The sequence below is a fragment of the Sabethes cyaneus genome, chromosome 1 (assembly GCF_943734655.1).
Source record: "Sabethes cyaneus chromosome 1, idSabCyanKW18_F2, whole genome shotgun sequence".
Taxonomy (NCBI): domain Eukaryota; kingdom Metazoa; phylum Arthropoda; class Insecta; order Diptera; family Culicidae; genus Sabethes; species Sabethes cyaneus.
In genome coordinates, this window is record NC_071353.1 from 81,147,821 (window position 1) to 81,168,736 (window position 20,916).

Below are 20,916 nucleotides of genomic sequence, written 5' to 3' on the forward strand. Positions count from 1 at the left end.
ATTTTTTCTAATTCAGATATATTGCAAAATTGAAGCCAAGCAAACTAATAGTAAAATTTTGAGATTAATCATTTTGTTGTAGATATCCTTTTTCTTCAAAAGCGAAGTATAATAATAATTTTTCTGAACTCTTGTTTTTCAAAGATGCTAACTTTTGAACGCATGGTATTAATATCAAAATATCAAAAAAAAATCTACCCTTTGGGCTAAAACCACTCAAAAAAAATATCAAAAAATCTGCTATGAACACATATTTCATATTGTCAGTTCAAAACAAGTTTCGTATGTGGCTCTGAAACCCGAAAGTTAAGGCCGACCGATTATAAAACTAAATAAGGTATTCATCAAATAACATAAATGACGCTTACAAGTATTTACGCACCCAAGGAAAAAAAATATAATTATTCTTCGCAATACGTTGTGAATTTTACTGGCAATTAAGGACTTTGTGGAATACGGAACGGATATTTAAAAATATAGTCAAGTTAATTATAGATGTTCCTGAGAAATTAAATATTGATTATTGTGGCAGTAGAAAGGCTAGGTCACGCCGCTAGGTGGATTAATTCGGGTTTTTTTCAATCACACCACTTCAACTGACCCAGCGCAGGGTGTACAATCCAACCGCGCAGAGTGCGGCTCTTGGTGTGGTAAAGCACGCAGCAAATTTATCACTCTGCGTTTGCGACTGCCTTTTCCTGGTGCGCGTAAAACACGAAAGAGCGTGTTTAGCAAAAGAGACACTGAAGGGAATTTGTGGGCGAACACACACCGCATGGCGAGTGTTGTGTTGTTTAAGAATGTGTGTCTTTTGGTCTGCGCTGCGGTTTATGCCGCCTCTGATCGACGACGAGCAGGATGTGTATGCTGACGTTGAATTCGTCGAGGAGCTTGACTATCCAGCTGATAATGGATCTGAAAGTTATGAACGTGATGAGGAAATCACTAATATGGATGACCAAGCAATTGGTTTAGCACAAGATATGCTATATGATGGACTTTATGGCTGCTGGTTATTAGTATCTGTTCGTGATTTCAAAGGACACTCATCAGGAAAGGAAGTTGGAAAGTGGGGTGTCGCTGGCAATACGGTTGGTGAAAGCTATGTTTACATAGCTGCTGGTTACTTGCAAAACGATTTATTAAGCAAGAGGTGCTTTTGACGTAGGACTACGTCTTACGGCAAGTTTTGAGATAGGGTGTCATTCCAAAAAATCGAAAATTGCGAGCGTCACGAAAAATGAAAGGTATTGAGCGCTAATAGCTCAGCGGTTTTCCGATCGGTTTTCAATATTCTTACACCAATCGATCGGAAAATCTTCTAAGAATTGACCCAAATGAACAAAAGTATGGATTCTTGGTGTTGAACTATTGAAAAATTGAAAATAATGAACCTATGTTTTACCAGAATTCTCGCTTCGTGATTGGTTGGAAGATTCTTTACGATGATCTAAACCAGTGATGGCCAAAACGCGGCCCGCGGACCGCATGCGGCCCTTCGTGATGATTCGTGCGGCCCGCGAACTAGTTTGGGGGATGACGAACTTATGAATAATTTTTTTGATGATACAAAGGTCACTCAGATCAGTCGTAATACCTCTTTCATATTGTAGATCTGATTGCTTTCCAGTTTAAATCTTGTGGTGATTCCTAAAAATCGGCTTTTGCCGCCGCCTATGTCCCTTTTTCTATGCGCGAAAATCGTCAGAGGCCATTGCGGCCCGCGGACTCGTGGGGTGATCTGATATGGCCCGCACTACGCCTATGTCTGGGCACCACTGATCTAAACCTATACCAATTTGACATCTGTGCTTGGGAAGTAAGCAAAAGCAAGTGACCAAGTTTCCTCATTTCAACAAGATTTTTTAACGCCGCGGATCAACCTAGACCATTTTGATGTCCTTGCTTGGGACGTACGCCAGAGAGAGTATCAAAGCCCCCTCGTGCCAACAGATTTCTTACGAACGCGATTAAACCTAGTCCAATTTGATGTCTGTGTTAGTGAAGCGTGCCAGAAAAACTGATACAATTTCGTTGTCCCAACAGATCGCAAATTCTTTACTGCGAGACGATTAAACCTCGGCGAACCACAGCCACAGCTGTAAAGCTGTAATGTTCGGTTATAATACGACTCTGTACACTCAAAATAAATTTCACGTCGAAATCATAGGAAAAGTTAGTGAATATTTTTCATCTAGCTTTTCCTGTACCATTTACGTGATTTTCAGGTAGTTCGCACGCATACTAATGCGTTAACGTGAAAATCAGATAGATGTTATTATTTTTTCCAATAACAATCAGCTGAAAGTTACGTAACTCCCTGTAGAGAAATTTACGTGATTTTTCACGTGGAAAGGACTTGTGGATTATTTTGAGCGTAGGATTGAATTGGTAAATTGGTAGCATGTATACATGAAGAATCGAATGATTACAAGCATGAATACATGCCACTATCACTACAAAGAGACTTACGTAGTCCTGCGTTACCTATATATGCGGTTGTGTCTTGTACACAACCCCTCTGATTTTTTAAATGTGACCATAAAGAGCATGATACACAGTATTAACTGATGCTCGCAAACTGGAAACGACTTCCAAATATCTGCCATTTTATAAATACGATCCGATAAAACGTAAAACAAACTTCGCAGGACAAAGGACAAACACTGTTTGTTGTTGTCAAATCTAGATAGAATTAACAAAAGGGCGAATGTCGCAAATGTAAACAAAACGAGTGAGAGTTATTTTTTGCTGGACCACCATAGGAAAATCAACCCTCCTTCGGTTTGTTTACGCTTGCGACATTCGCCCTTTTGTTAATTCTATCTTCAAATATAAGAAGTAAAATGCCAAATTCTGTTGTCGTAGATTATCAACACAGAGAACAGACTATCAGGTAATTGACAAAAAGTGTGTAAAAGGTTTTTATGTAATCTGCGAGTAATCCTTCAATAGAACACCCCTCGAGCAAACTAGTGGCAAACTAAATCTTGATGTCGCTGCCATCGCTGCTATGTAACTCCAGCACAAAGAAATATTGACAAAAGTACATGGATATTTTTTGATGCGTTTGGCAAACTATTTCTGGAGGGCGCTACCGAAAGATTTTAAACTCAAAAAATCGATTACTTCCTTCGAGCCTATTAATCTGTTCTCTGTGTTATCAATACGACATAATCTTGGTAGTATTAGTAAGTGCGCAAGTTGAAGCTGTCAAATTGAAATTTTCACTGCAGTCTAAAAATTCGTGCAAGGGTCATTGAATTTATTATTCAACTTTATTTACCTTTTTTTCACTATCCGTGGAATCATTTTGTTTTGGCAGTGATTTAGGAATAAACTCGCATTCAGGACTTGCCAAGTTTTCGGTAGCACTTTCATAAGATATAGGAACCTCCAGCACCTATCAAAAAACAAAACGTAACTCCATTATAATAAACTTGATAGTCAACTAGTTTTAGAAAAACAATCCGTATGATATGTATGATATACGTACAGTTATATCTCCAGTGCTTTCAGCTCTCTTAAATTTAAATAGCATCACATGTCCGCTGTTAACAGCTACGCAAAGCTTCCTGAAAACGTAAATAAGAGAAATAAAAGTTTTTAATTAAAAATAATTTTAATTCGAAACTAAATAAAAATAAGTTAACCCTTAAATGCGCACGCTGAAAAAATTCATTTTAAATAAAAACATACTTATCTAAATGATAATATGTTTCATTGATATTTTTCGGTGAAATAAAACCCTTCTTTTCTCGATCTGCGTAACGTTTCTGGCTACTATGCTTCGCCTATCGTCAGACGCCTGGAAAATTTTATTTTTGGTCAACTAATTTATACAAATTTTAAACACATTTTTCTTTTCACAAATTTACATTACAAAAAACAAATAAAAAGCTTACATTTTCGTCAGTCTATATTCTTAGCACATTGCTAATGCTGCGTCCGCTGCCGACGAGTAACCATTGCCTGCTTGCTTTGTTCACACTGCCGTAGCTTATGCTTTTATTCGCCTCCATTTCTATGGTGAATTGCAGCCTGTTGTGAAAACTGTTGAATGTCGCCAGTATTTCGTTGATTTGTTCCTCAGTAGCCACACAGAAGCAGTCGTCCACGTACCGGCGGTATGTTGTTAGATTGATGTTTTTATTCTCTAATTCAGCTATGCAGTGTTGTTCCAGTTTTTCCATTACCAGGTTTGCAATTACAGGTGATAAAGGTGAACCCATTGGGACCCCGAAACATTGAGAGTATGTAGTACCTTGGTAGATGAAGAAGGTTGAATCTAATACGAGCCTGACTGCCGCTATGAAGCTGCCTTGATCGATGTTGGTATGTTTCCCAATTTCGTTCCATCTTTCATTGATACAAATGATTGCATCTTCAATTGGAATGTTTGTATACAGTGACGTAACATCCAGCGAAAAGAGTACAGCACCTTCAGCAATCTGCGTCCCTGTGATTTCCTCTGCAAACTCGAAACTATTTCGTACGTGGAAAGTGGTTTTTCCAACGATTTTTCCTAGGATTTCTGCCAAAAATTGTGCCAAGTTGTACGTAGCTGATCCGCTCGAAATTACTAAGCAAACAGAAGAAAACATTAAGTTTGCTTCTTCTGCGTATATACCGGGTCTGAGTGAGAAACTGCACAAAATCCTAAGGAAACATAATGTAGAGCTAGCTTTCAAACCACTAGATAAGGTCAAGCATCGTGTATTTAGTAAGCTGAAAGACCCGATCCCACCAAGTAAACAGAAAAATGTAGTGTACTCTATACCATGTGGTACAGATGACGGCAAAGTGTACATTGGACGGGAAGACGGTTGGAGACGAGAATTGCTGAACATAAGAACGTCGCAAAGAAAAAAGAAGCAAAATCCGGACTAGCACAGCACACTATCCAGAGCGGACACATGTTCGACTTTGATAATACACGCATACTAGAAAGAGTCGAGAACCAGAGCAGAGAAACCGCGGAGATGTTCCACATAAAGATACTGGGGGAAGAAAAAACAGTGAACCTACAGCGTGAATGTGGAACATTCAATGCAATGTATAACGGTCTGGTCACTAAGCTACGGCAGTGTGAACAAAGCAAGCAGGCAATGGTTACTCGTCGGCAGCGGACGCAGCATTAGCAATGTGCTAAGAATATAGACTGACGAAAATGTAAGCTTTTTATTTGTTTTTTGTAATGTAAATTTGTGAAAAGAAAAATGTGTTTAAAATTTGTATAAATTAGTTGACCAAAAATAAAATTTTCCAGGCGTCTGACGATAGGCGAAGCATAGTAGCCAGAAACGTTACGCAGATCGAGAAAAGAAGGGTTTTATTTCACCGAAAAATATCAATGAAACATATTATCAAAATTGTTACGGTGACGGAAAATAAAAAGTATATACTTATCTAAAGGCGGTAAACATAATTTACTTTGGGGATGTTTTTCACTATGTTGTTTTAAAGCAACATTGCGCATTTAAGGGTTAAGTGGCACGAATATAACAATCAGTTAACAATGTCAAATATTTCATTATTGAGCTTGCTGACGTTTGCCGCACGCACACATCGACGTGCGATTTGTTGTTGCTGTTGTTAGATTTTACATTGATTTTACACGTTTGTTTTTGTTTTCCCCCAGTTATACCCCGGTAAAAAAACATACGTTTGAGTGAAAAACGATAAGTTTTTGTAACCCTTAGCAAGCTCTATGGTGTCGAAAGCTTTTGACGTAAGGCTACATATTTATTTAGTATTTGGAGTGCACACAGTGATGTTCGATTTTCTCAGTTAATCGATTAACGAGTAATCGAATATATTTTTATCAATTGTTATTCGACACGATTAATCGTCTGTGATTAATCGGGTAATCGACCAAACTTCCATTACTCGTTGTGTATACTGCCGCTACTCGCATAACAGTCCCATTTATATAGGAAACTCCATAGAAAACGGGACTGTTATGCGAGTAGCGGCAGTATACGTGATAGATAAAGCGTAGCAAAAATCGAACACCGTTGCATTGTAACTCTCTTGCTGTTGATAGATTTGGGATTCGCTATGACGGCACCGCACGACGTCTTTTACACTTACAGAACTGCCCGTAGCTGAATGCGTTAAAATTATTTCCGACATGTTTCTGTCTTTTGCACTAATTAACAAATCGCTATTCTGCTTCACGCAAACTCGAAACTAATGAAGATGTCTCCACTGCGGCGTCGTCATAGCGAATTGTTAACGGCAGATGGTTTCCAGACAGACAGACAGACAGACAGACAGACAGACAGACAGACAGACAGACAGACAGACAGACAGACAGACAGACAGACAGACAGACAGACAGACAGACAGACAGACAGACAGACAGACAGACAGACAGACAGACAGACAGACAGACAGACAGACAGACAGACAGACAGACAGACAGACAGACAGACAGACAGACAGACAGACAGACAGACAGACAGACAGACAGACAGACAGACAGACAGACAGACAGACAGACAGACAGACAGACAGACAGACAGACAGACAGACAGACAGACAGACAGACAGACAGACAGACAGACAGACAGACAGACAGACAGACAGACAGACAGACAGACAGACAGACAGACAGACAGACAGACAGACAGACAGACAGACAGACAGACAGACAGACAGACAGACAGACAGACAGACAGACAGACAGACAGACAGACAGACAGACAGACAGACAGACAGACAGACAGACAGACAGACAGACAGACAGACAGACAGACAGACAGACAGACAGACAGACAGACAGACAGACAGACAGACAGACAGACAGACAGACAGACAGACAGACAGACAGACAGACAGACAGACAGACAGACAGACAGACAGACAGACAGACAGACAGACAGACAGACAGACAGACAGACAGACAGACAGACAGACAGACAGACAGACAGACAGACAGACAGACAGACAGACAGACAGACAGACAGACAGACAGACAGACAGACAGACAGACAGACAGACAGACAGACAGACAGACAGACAGACAGACAGACAGACAGACAGACAGACAGACAGACAGACAGACAGACAGACAGACAGACAGACAGACAGACAGACAGACAGACAGACAGACAGACAGACAGACAGACAGACAGACAGACAGACAGACAGACAGACAGACAGACAGACAGACAGACAGACAGACAGACAGACAGACAGACAGACAGACAGACAGACAGACAGACAGACAGACAGACAGACAGACAGACAGACAGACAGACAGACAGACAGACAGACAGACAGACAGACAGACAGACAGACAGACAGACAGACAGACAGACAGACAGACAGACAGACAGACAGACAGACAGACAGACAGACAGACAGACAGACAGACAGACAGACAGACAGACAGACAGACAGACAGACAGACAGACAGACAGACAGACAGACAGACAGACAGACAGACAGACAGACAGACAGACAGACAGACAGACAGACAGACAGACAGACAGACAGACAGACAGACAGACAGACAGACAGACAGACAGACAGACAGACAGACAGACAGACAGACAGACAGACAGACAGACAGACAGACAGACAGACAGACAGACAGACAGACAGACAGACAGACAGACAGACAGACAGACAGACAGACAGACAGACAGACAGACAGACAGACAGACAGACAGACAGACAGACAGACAGACAGACAGACAGACAGACAGACAGACAGACAGACAGACAGACAGACAGACAGACAGACAGACAGACAGACAGACAGACAGACAGACAGACAGACAGACAGACAGACAGACAGACAGACAGACAGACAGACAGACAGACAGACAGACAGACAGACAGACAGACAGACAGACAGACAGACAGACAGACAGACAGACAGACAGACAGACAGACAGACAGACAGACAGACAGACAGACAGACAGACAGACAGACAGACAGACAGACAGACAGACAGACAGACAGACAGACAGACAGACAGACAGACAGACAGACAGACAGACAGACAGACAGACAGACAGACAGACAGACAGACAGACAGACAGACAGACAGACAGACAGACAGACAGACAGACAGACAGACAGACAGACAGACAGACAGACAGACAGACAGACAGACAGACAGACAGACAGACAGACAGACAGACAGACAGACAGACAGACAGACAGACAGACAGACAGACAGACAGACAGACAGACAGACAGACAGACAGACAGACAGACAGACAGACAGACAGACAGACAGACAGACAGACAGACAGACAGACAGACAGACAGACAGACAGACAGACAGACAGACAGACAGACAGACAGACAGACAGACAGACAGACAGACAGACAGACAGACAGACAGACAGACAGACAGACAGACAGACAGACAGACAGACAGACAGACAGACAGACAGACAGACAGACAGACAGACAGACAGACAGACAGACAGACAGACAGACAGACAGACAGACAGACAGACAGACAGACAGACAGACAGACAGACAGACAGACAGACAGACAGACAGACAGACAGACAGACAGACAGACAGACAGACAGACAGACAGACAGACAGACAGACAGACAGACAGACAGACAGACAGACAGACAGACAGACAGACAGACAGACAGACAGACAGACAGACAGACAGACAGACAGACAGACAGACAGACAGACAGACAGACAGACAGACAGACAGACAGACAGACAGACAGACAGACAGACAGACAGACAGACAGACAGACAGACAGACAGACAGACAGACAGACAGACAGACAGACAGACAGACAGACAGACAGACAGACAGACAGACAGACAGACAGACAGACAGACAGACAGACAGACAGACAGACAGACAGACAGACAGACAGACAGACAGACAGACAGACAGACAGACAGACAGACAGACAGACAGACAGACAGACAGACAGACAGACAGACAGACAGACAGACAGACAGACAGACAGACAGACAGACAGACAGACAGACAGACAGACAGACAGACAGACAGACAGACAGACAGACAGACAGACAGACAGACAGACAGACAGACAGACAGACAGACAGACAGACAGACAGACAGACAGACAGACAGACAGACAGACAGACAGACAGACAGACAGACAGACAGACAGACAGACAGACAGACAGACAGACAGACAGACAGACAGACAGACAGACAGACAGACAGACAGACAGACAGACAGACAGACAGACAGACAGACAGACAGACAGACAGACAGACAGACAGACAGACAGACAGACAGACAGACAGACAGACAGACAGACAGACAGACAGACAGACAGACAGACAGACAGACAGACAGACAGACAGACAGACAGACAGACAGACAGACAGACAGACAGACAGACAGACAGACAGACAGACAGACAGACAGACAGACAGACAGACAGACAGACAGACAGACAGACAGACAGACAGACAGACAGACAGACAGACAGACAGACAGACAGACAGACAGACAGACAGACAGACAGACAGACAGACAGACAGACAGACAGACAGACAGACAGACAGACAGACAGACAGACAGACAGACAGACAGACAGACAGACAGACAGACAGACAGACAGACAGACAGACAGACAGACAGACAGACAGACAGACAGACAGACAGACAGACAGACAGACAGACAGACAGACAGACAGACAGACAGACAGACAGACAGACAGACAGACAGACAGACAGACAGACAGACAGACAGACAGACAGACAGACAGACAGACAGACAGACAGACAGACAGACAGACAGACAGACAGACAGACAGACAGACAGACAGACAGACAGACAGACAGACAGACAGACAGACAGACAGACAGACAGACAGACAGACAGACAGACAGACAGACAGACAGACAGACAGACAGACAGACAGACAGACAGACAGACAGACAGACAGACAGACAGACAGACAGACAGACAGACAGACAGACAGACAGACAGACAGACAGACAGACAGACAGACAGACAGACAGACAGACAGACAGACAGACAGACAGACAGACAGACAGACAGACAGACAGACAGACAGACAGACAGACAGACAGACAGACAGACAGACAGACAGACAGACAGACAGACAGACAGACAGACAGACAGACAGACAGACAGACAGACAGACAGACAGACAGACAGACAGACAGACAGACAGACAGACAGACAGACAGACAGACAGACAGACAGACAGACAGACAGACAGACAGACAGACAGACAGACAGACAGACAGACAGACAGACAGACAGACAGACAGACAGACAGACAGACAGACAGACAGACAGACAGACAGACAGACAGACAGACAGACAGACAGACAGACAGACAGACAGACAGACAGACAGACAGACAGACAGACAGACAGACAGACAGACAGACAGACAGACAGACAGACAGACAGACAGACAGACAGACAGACAGACAGACAGACAGACAGACAGACAGACAGACAGACAGACAGACAGACAGACAGACAGACAGACAGACAGACAGACAGACAGACAGACAGACAGACAGACAGACAGACAGACAGACAGACAGACAGACAGACAGACAGACAGACAGACAGACAGACAGACAGACAGACAGACAGACAGACAGACAGACAGACAGACAGACAGACAGACAGACAGACAGACAGACAGACAGACAGACAGACAGACAGACAGACAGACAGACAGACAGACAGACAGACAGACAGACAGACAGACAGACAGACAGACAGACAGACAGACAGACAGACAGACAGACAGACAGACAGACAGACAGACAGACAGACAGACAGACAGACAGACAGACAGACAGACAGACAGACAGACAGACAGACAGACAGACAGACAGACAGACAGACAGACAGACAGACAGACAGACAGACAGACAGACAGACAGACAGACAGACAGACAGACAGACAGACAGACAGACAGACAGACAGACAGACAGACAGACAGACAGACAGACAGACAGACAGACAGACAGACAGACAGACAGACAGACAGACAGACAGACAGACAGACAGACAGACAGACAGACAGACAGACAGACAGACAGACAGACAGACAGACAGACAGACAGACAGACAGACAGACAGACAGACAGACAGACAGACAGACAGACAGACAGACAGACAGACAGACAGACAGACAGACAGACAGACAGACAGACAGACAGACAGACAGACAGACAGACAGACAGACAGACAGACAGACAGACAGACAGACAGACAGACAGACAGACAGACAGACAGACAGACAGACAGACAGACAGACAGACAGACAGACAGACAGACAGACAGACAGACAGACAGACAGACAGACAGACAGACAGACAGACAGACAGACAGACAGACAGACAGACAGACAGACAGACAGACAGACAGACAGACAGACAGACAGACAGACAGACAGACAGACAGACAGACAGACAGACAGACAGACAGACAGACAGACAGACAGACAGACAGACAGACAGACAGACAGACAGACAGACAGACAGACAGACAGACAGACAGACAGACAGACAGACAGACAGACAGACAGACAGACAGACAGACAGACAGACAGACAGACAGACAGACAGACAGACAGACAGACAGACAGACAGACAGACAGACAGACAGACAGACAGACAGACAGACAGACAGACAGACAGACAGACAGACAGACAGACAGACAGACAGACAGACAGACAGACAGACAGACAGACAGACAGACAGACAGACAGACAGACAGACAGACAGACAGACAGACAGACAGACAGACAGACAGACAGACAGACAGACAGACAGACAGACAGACAGACAGACAGACAGACAGACAGACAGACAGACAGACAGACAGACAGACAGACAGACAGACAGACAGACAGACAGACAGACAGACAGACAGACAGACAGACAGACAGACAGACAGACAGACAGACAGACAGACAGACAGACAGACAGACAGACAGACAGACAGACAGACAGACAGACAGACAGACAGACAGACAGACAGACAGACAGACAGACAGACAGACAGACAGACAGACAGACAGACAGACAGACAGACAGACAGACAGACAGACAGACAGACAGACAGACAGACAGACAGACAGACAGACAGACAGACAGACAGACAGACAGACAGACAGACAGACAGACAGACAGACAGACAGACAGACAGACAGACAGACAGACAGACAGACAGACAGACAGACAGACAGACAGACAGACAGACAGACAGACAGACAGACAGACAGACAGACAGACAGACAGACAGACAGACAGACAGACAGACAGACAGACAGACAGACAGACAGACAGACAGACAGACAGACAGACAGACAGACAGACAGACAGACAGACAGACAGACAGACAGACAGACAGACAGACAGACAGACAGACAGACAGACAGACAGACAGACAGACAGACAGACAGACAGACAGACAGACAGACAGACAGACAGACAGACAGACAGACAGACAGACAGACAGACAGACAGACAGACAGACAGACAGACAGACAGACAGACAGACAGACAGACAGACAGACAGACAGACAGACAGACAGACAGACAGACAGACAGACAGACAGACAGACAGACAGACAGACAGACAGACAGACAGACAGACAGACAGACAGACAGACAGACAGACAGACAGACAGACAGACAGACAGACAGACAGACAGACAGACAGACAGACAGACAGACAGACAGACAGACAGACAGACAGACAGACAGACAGACAGACAGACAGACAGACAGACAGACAGACAGACAGACAGACAGACAGACAGACAGACAGACAGACAGACAGACAGACAGACAGACAGACAGACAGACAGACAGACAGACAGACAGACAGACAGACAGACAGACAGACAGACAGACAGACAGACAGACAGACAGACAGACAGACAGACAGACAGACAGACAGACAGACAGACAGACAGACAGACAGACAGACAGACAGACAGACAGACAGACAGACAGACAGACAGACAGACAGACAGACAGACAGACAGACAGACAGACAGACAGACAGACAGACAGACAGACAGACAGACAGACAGACAGACAGACAGACAGACAGACAGACAGACAGACAGACAGACAGACAGACAGACAGACAGACAGACAGACAGACAGACAGACAGACAGACAGACAGACAGACAGACAGACAGACAGACAGACAGACAGACAGACAGACAGACAGACAGACAGACAGACAGACAGACAGACAGACAGACAGACAGACAGACAGACAGACAGACAGACAGACAGACAGACAGACAGACAGACAGACAGACAGACAGACAGACAGACAGACAGACAGACAGACAGACAGACAGACAGACAGACAGACAGACAGACAGACAGACAGACAGACAGACAGACAGACAGACAGACAGACAGACAGACAGACAGACAGACAGACAGACAGACAGACAGACAGACAGACAGACAGACAGACAGACAGACAGACAGACAGACAGACAGACAGACAGACAGACAGACAGACAGACAGACAGACAGACAGACAGACAGACAGACAGACAGACAGACAGACAGACAGACAGACAGACAGACAGACAGACAGACAGACAGACAGACAGACAGACAGACAGACAGACAGACAGACAGACAGACAGACAGACAGACAGACAGACAGACAGACAGACAGACAGACAGACAGACAGACAGACAGACAGACAGACAGACAGACAGACAGACAGACAGACAGACAGACAGACAGACAGACAGACAGACAGACAGACAGACAGACAGACAGACAGACAGACAGACAGACAGACAGACAGACAGACAGACAGACAGACAGACAGACAGACAGACAGACAGACAGACAGACAGACAGACAGACAGACAGACAGACAGACAGACAGACAGACAGACAGACAGACAGACAGACAGACAGACAGACAGACAGACAGACAGACAGACAGACAGACAGACAGACAGACAGACAGACAGACAGACAGACAGACAGACAGACAGACAGACAGACAGACAGACAGACAGACAGACAGACAGACAGACAGACAGACAGACAGACAGACAGACAGACAGACAGACAGACAGACAGACAGACAGACAGACAGACAGACAGACAGACAGACAGACAGACAGACAGACAGACAGACAGACAGACAGACAGACAGACAGACAGACAGACAGACAGACAGACAGACAGACAGACAGACAGACAGACAGACAGACAGACAGACAGACAGACAGACAGACAGACAGACAGACAGACAGACAGACAGACAGACAGACAGACAGACAGACAGACAGACAGACAGACAGACAGACAGACAGACAGACAGACAGACAGACAGACAGACAGACAGACAGACAGACAGACAGACAGACAGACAGACAGACAGACAGACAGACAGACAGACAGACAGACAGACAGACAGACAGACAGACAGACAGACAGACAGACAGACAGACAGACAGACAGACAGACAGACAGACAGACAGACAGACAGACAGACAGACAGACAGACAGACAGACAGACAGACAGACAGACAGACAGACAGACAGACAGACAGACAGACAGACAGACAGACAGACAGACAGACAGACAGACAGACAGACAGACAGACAGACAGACAGACAGACAGACAGACAGACAGACAGACAGACAGACAGACAGACAGACAGACAGACAGACAGACAGACAGACAGACAGACAGACAGACAGACAGACAGACAGACAGACAGACAGACAGACAGACAGACAGACAGACAGACAGACAGACAGACAGACAGACAGACAGACAGACAGACAGACAGACAGACAGACAGACAGACAGACAGACAGACAGACAGACAGACAGACAGACAGACAGACAGACAGACAGACAGACAGACAGACAGACAGACAGACAGACAGACAGACAGACAGACAGACAGACAGACAGACAGACAGACAGACAGACAGACAGACAGACAGACAGACAGACAGACAGACAGACAGACAGACAGACAGACAGACAGACAGACAGACAGACAGACAGACAGACAGACAGACAGACAGACAGACAGACAGACAGACAGACAGACAGACAGACAGACAGACAGACAGACAGACAGACAGACAGACAGACAGACAGACAGACAGACAGACAGACAGACAGACAGACAGACAGACAGACAGACAGACAGACAGACAGACAGACAGACAGACAGACAGACAGACAGACAGACAGACAGACAGACAGACAGACAGACAGACAGACAGACAGACAGACAGACAGACAGACAGACAGACAGACAGACAGACAGACAGACAGACAGACAGACAGACAGACAGACAGACAGACAGACAGACAGACAGACAGACAGACAGACAGACAGACAGACAGACAGACAGACAGACAGACAGACAGACAGACAGACAGACAGACAGACAGACAGACAGACAGACAGACAGACAGACAGACAGACAGACAGACAGACAGACAGACAGACAGACAGACAGACAGACAGACAGACAGACAGACAGACAGACAGACAGACAGACAGACAGACAGACAGACAGACAGACAGACAGACAGACAGACAGACAGACAGACAGACAGACAGACAGACAGACAGACAGACAGACAGACAGACAGACAGACAGACAGACAGACAGACAGACAGACAGACAGACAGACAGACAGACAGACAGACAGACAGACAGACAGACAGACAGACAGACAGACAGACAGACAGACAGACAGACAGACAGACAGACAGACAGACAGACAGACAGACAGACAGACAGACAGACAGACAGACAGACAGACAGACAGACAGACAGACAGACAGACAGACAGACAGACAGACAGACAGACAGACAGACAGACAGACAGACAGACAGACAGACAGACAGACAGACAGACAGACAGACAGACAGACAGAGTCTGTCTGTCTGTCTGTCTGTCTGTCTGTCTGTCTGTCTGTCTGTCTGTCTGTCTGTCTGTCTGTCTGTCTGTCTGTCTGTCTGTCTGTCTGTCTGTCTGTCTGTCTGTCTGTCTGTCTGTCTGTCTGTCTGTCTGTCTGTCTGTCTGTCTGTCTGTCTGTCTGTCTGTCTGTCTGTCTGTCTGTCTGTCTGTCTGTCTGTCTGTCTGTCTGTCTGTCTGTATGTTCCTTATAGAATCAAAAACTACTGAACCAATCGGCATGAAAATATGCATGTAGAGGATTTTTGGGACCAGGAAAGGTTTTAGTGATGGTTGGAAACCCCTCCTCCCACTAAGAGGGGGGGCTCTCATACAAATGAAACACAAATTTTTGCATAACTCGACAACTAATCAAGCAAATAGAACAAAATTTGGCATGTGGGTTCGGTGACAAGAATTTATTCTAGGGTAATTTGAGACCCCTCCCCTTTTTATAAGGGGAATTATAACTCCTCTCCCCTTTAAGAGGGGGGGTTTCCATACAAATTTCCTCATAACTCGAGAACTAATCAAGCAAATGGAACCAAATTTGGCATGTGAAAGTTTTCGAGGGCAAGAAAATTTTCTATGTTGAATTAGGACCCCTTCTCACTTTAAGAGGGGGTCTCCTGTACAAATGAAATACCAATTTCCTCATAACTCGAGAACTAATCAAGCAAATGGAACCAAATTTGGCATGTGTGTGTTTTTGAAGACAAAATTTTTTTCTATGATGAATTGGGACCCCTCACCACTTTAAGAGGGCGGGGGCTCCTATACAAACGAAATACAAATTTCCTTATAACTCCAGAGCTAATCCAGCAAATGGAACCAAATTTGGCATGTAGGTGTTTTTGGAGGCAAGAATGTTTTCTATGATGAATAAGAACCTCTCCCCACTTTAGGAGGGGGGGCTCCTATACAAATGAAATACAAATTTCCTCATAACTCGAGAACTAATCAAGCAAATAGAACCAAATTTGGCATGTGGGTGTTTTCGGTGACAAGAATTTATTCTATGGTAAATTGAGACCCCTCCCTCTTTATAAGGGGAATTGTAACTCCTCTTCCCTTTAAGAGGGGGGGCTTCCATACAAATTTCCTCATAACTCGAGAACTAATCAAGCAAATGGAACCAACTTTGGCATGTGAAGGTTTTCGAGGGCAAGAAAATTTTCTACGTTGAATTAGGACCCCTCCCCACTCTAAGAGGGGGGGCTCCTGTACAAATGAAATACAAATTTCCTCCTAACTCGAGAACTAATCAAGCAAATAGAACAACATTTGGCATGTGGGTGGTTTTTTTGGTGACAAGAATTTATTCTATGGTGAATTGAGACCCCTCCCCTCTTTATAAGAGGAATTATAACTCCTCTCCCCTTTAAGAAGGGGGACTTCCATACAAATTTCCTCATAACTCGAGAACTAATCAAGCAAATGCAACCAAATTTGGCATGTGAAGGTTTTCGAGAGCAAGAAAATTTTCTATGGTGAATTAGGACCCCTCCCCACTTTAAGAGGAGGGGCTCCTGTACAAATGAAATACAAATTCCCTCATAACTCGAGAACTAATCAAGCGAATTGAACCAAATTTGGCATGTGCGTGTTTTTGGAGACAATTTTTTTTTCAATGATGAATTGGGACCCCTCCCCACTTTAGGAGGGGGGGTCCTATACAAACGAAATACAAATTTCCTCATAACTCGAGAACTAATCCAGCAAATGGAACCAAATTTGGCGTGTAGGTGTTTTTGGAGGCAAGAATTTTTTCTGTGATGAATTAGGACCTCTTCCCACATTAGGAGGAGGGGCTCCAATACAAATGAAATACAAATTTCCCCATAACTCGAGAACTAATGAAGCAAATAGAACCAAATTCGGCATGTGGAGGTTTTTGGAGGCAAAAATATTTTCTACGGTGAATTAGGATCCTTCCACACTTCAAGAGGGGGGGGCTTCTACACAAATGAAATACAAATTTCCTCATAATTCGAAAACTAATCAAGCAAATGGAACCAAATTTAGCATGTAGGAGATTTTTGAGTCTTGAATTTATTTTATGATAGTTAGAGACCTCTCACCCCTGTGGTAGGGGGATATGGACTCTCATACAAATAAAACAGAAATTTTTGCGAAACTCAAAAACTAATCCAACTCGAGAAATTCGAGACTCTTCCATAAAACAGTAATCAATAACAAGACCACAAAAACTATCTATAGTAACACTAGATCATTCAGGACGAGCCGGTCGCGAGTGTTGCCGGTGACCCGCCGTCGGAAGCGCCGCCCACTGGGGGGCTTGCAAAACTCGAGAAGTGACAAAGATCATCCGAGATTCATGATTTATGTACAACACAGGTTAATTTGTGGCAATACGAAGTTTGTCGGGTTAGCTAGTATATATATATATATATATATATAGATTTGTTATTTTGAGTTAATAGCGGGGTCGCATTCTGGGGTTTGGTTTAAGTTAGAAACTGGCCGTTTTCCTGGATCAGAGTCGGCGTTTAGCCCGGCAAACCTGTGCGGTCGCAGGTCGCACAGAGCCTCGCGCCTCAGGGGGTCTCGCAGTTGGCGATGACAGAAGGAAATGTTAAAAATTGTAGTGGACAATCCTTGGCTGCTCAGAGTTATTTGCATGATTACTATTTTTTTTCCTCTTTTATTTAAATGCAGAGTGTAAAGTGTTAAGAATAAATTGATGAAATCAGGCCTCGCTGTTTTAGAAAGTCTCGTTACATAATAGATCATTGTAGGTAGCTTTTGCTCATGCTTACCGCTAGATGGACACTAAGGCCCCACGTGGCATATTTAGAGTAATTTTTAAGGCTGATACAGATTACACGTCATAATTTCTTGCCGTTCTGTTGTTGTTGACGGTTGATCACGGTTAATCTGAACCGGTCTTTTTAGGTGAATCAATCAGATTGCAAGGCAGTTTGACAGTCGGTCATAGACGTTCGTCGAGTGTGTTTGACAGAACATGTCTATGCTGGCTGGTAAACGGCTGAATAATGCGTATCGTCGGTGCCTTGTGCACGTGTAGGCATAAAATAGACCCTACAGTGGTTCATAGCCTCTTATTCAGCAACTCCTATTCCTACCGCCTCGTGGTACCAGCCGGGATACGAGCAACTTTGGTGGAGATCGGGTAACCAACCCCGGTGGAAGCCAAGGTCGTATGCTGACAGGAAAGGAGGGCTCTTTCGAGCTTCGTTGGCCCTCCGGCGAAACAGGGGGTTGGTGTAGCAGGCTTTGCAAGCCGTCACCACGAAAAATACTAAAGCATGGAACGAAGAACAAATATATTCTTACTGGAACAATCGGAATAGACCCACGCGACGAAAAAGGACTATGGATTGGAAACTCGGGACGTGGAACTGCCGATCTCTCAACTTCCAAGGGAGCACTCGAGTGCTCTCCGACGTATTGAAGAGCCGCAAGTTCGACGTCGTAGCGCTGCAGGAGGTGTGCTGGAAGAGCTCAACGGTACGTACGTTCAGAGATGGACATACCATCTACCAGAGCTGCGGCAACACACACGAGCTGGGTACAGCTTTCATAGTGATGGGCGAGATGCGAAAACGGGTGATTGGGTGGTGGCCAATCAATCCTCGAATGTGCAGGTTGAGAATCAAGGGCCGATTTTTCAACATAAGCATCATCAACGTGCACAGCCCTCACCTCAGAAGTACCGATGACGACAAGGATGAATTCTACGCGCAGTTGGAGAGTGAATACGACCGCTGCCCAAAACATGATATCAAGATCGTCATCGGGGATTTCAATGCTCAGGTCGGCCAGGAGGAGGAATACAAACCGGTGATTGGAAGGTTCAGTGCACACCAGCGAACCAATGAAATGGGCCTAAGACTTATCGACTTTGCCGCCTCCAAGAATATGGCCGTACGTAGTACCTTTTTCCAGCACAGAATCCACCATAAGTACACCTGGAGGTCACCAAATCAGACAGAATCACAGATCGACCACGTTTTGATCGACAGTCGGCACTTCTCAGACATTATCGACGTCAGATCCTATCGAAGCGCTAATGTTGACTCGGACCACTACCTAGTGATGGTTAAGATGCGCCCAAGACTCTCCGTTGTGAACAACATTCGGTACCGACGCCAGCCTCGGTTAGATCTCGCGCGGCTGAAGCAGCCAGACGTCGCCGCAAACTACGCGCATTCACTCCAAGCTGCGCTGCCGGAAGAGGACGAGCTGGACGAAACCCCTCTCGAGGACTGTTGGAACACTATCAAAACAGCCATCAGCAGTGTAGCGGAGAGCTCCATCGGGCATGTGGCCCGGAATCAGCGGAACGATTGGTTTGACGATGAATGTAGGAGGGTGATGGATGAGGAGAACGCTGCGCGGGCGGCCAAGATGCGCAGTGCCACACGTCAGAACGTGGAAAGACACAAACAGAAGAAGATGCAGCGAAACCGAATCTTTCGGGAGAAAAAGCGCAACCTGGAAGAGCAGGAATATGCAGAGTTGGAGCGGCTGCATCGTTCTCAGGAAACGCGGAAGTTCTACCAGAAACTGAACGGATCCCGCAAAGGCTTTGTGCCGCGAGCCGAAATGTGTCGGGATAAGACTGGCAGTATTCTGACGGACGATCGTGAGGTGACGGATAGGTGGAAGCAGCACTTCGACGAACACCTGAATGGCGCCTAGGCGGAAAACCATGGTGGCGGGGAAAGCGATTTCGACGGTGCAGCAAACGGGGAAGAGGTGCCAGCCCCAACGATAGGCGAAGTTAAGGAAGCCATCATGCAGCTAAAGAACAACAAGTCAGCTGGAAAAGATGGCATCGGAGCGGAGCTTATTAAAATGGGACCAGAAAAACTGGCCGTTTGTCTGCACCGACTAATTGTTAGAATTTGGGATACGGAACAGCTACCGGAGGAGTGGAAAGATGGGGTTATCTGCCCGATCTATAAAAAGGGCG

The 20,916-nt window shown here is 45.5% G+C and overlaps 1 protein-coding gene across 4 annotated transcripts in view; it reads right to left on the minus strand.

Moving 5' to 3' along the window:
• The window catches only part of LOC128732919 (syntaxin-binding protein 5), a 1,693,445-nt gene that overhangs the window by 1,079,716 nt on the left and 592,813 nt on the right, over positions 1-20,916 (minus strand). For all 4 annotated transcript variants that reach the window (XM_053826374.1, XM_053826375.1, XM_053826373.1 and 1 more), the window contains 2 exons: positions 3,497-3,575; positions 3,287-3,403 (listed from right to left, as the gene is read on the minus strand). In XM_053826374.1, the coding sequence (XP_053682349.1) occupies positions 3,287-3,403; positions 3,497-3,575 (196 nt within the window). The remainder of the gene's footprint in view (positions 1-3,286; positions 3,404-3,496; positions 3,576-20,916) is intronic.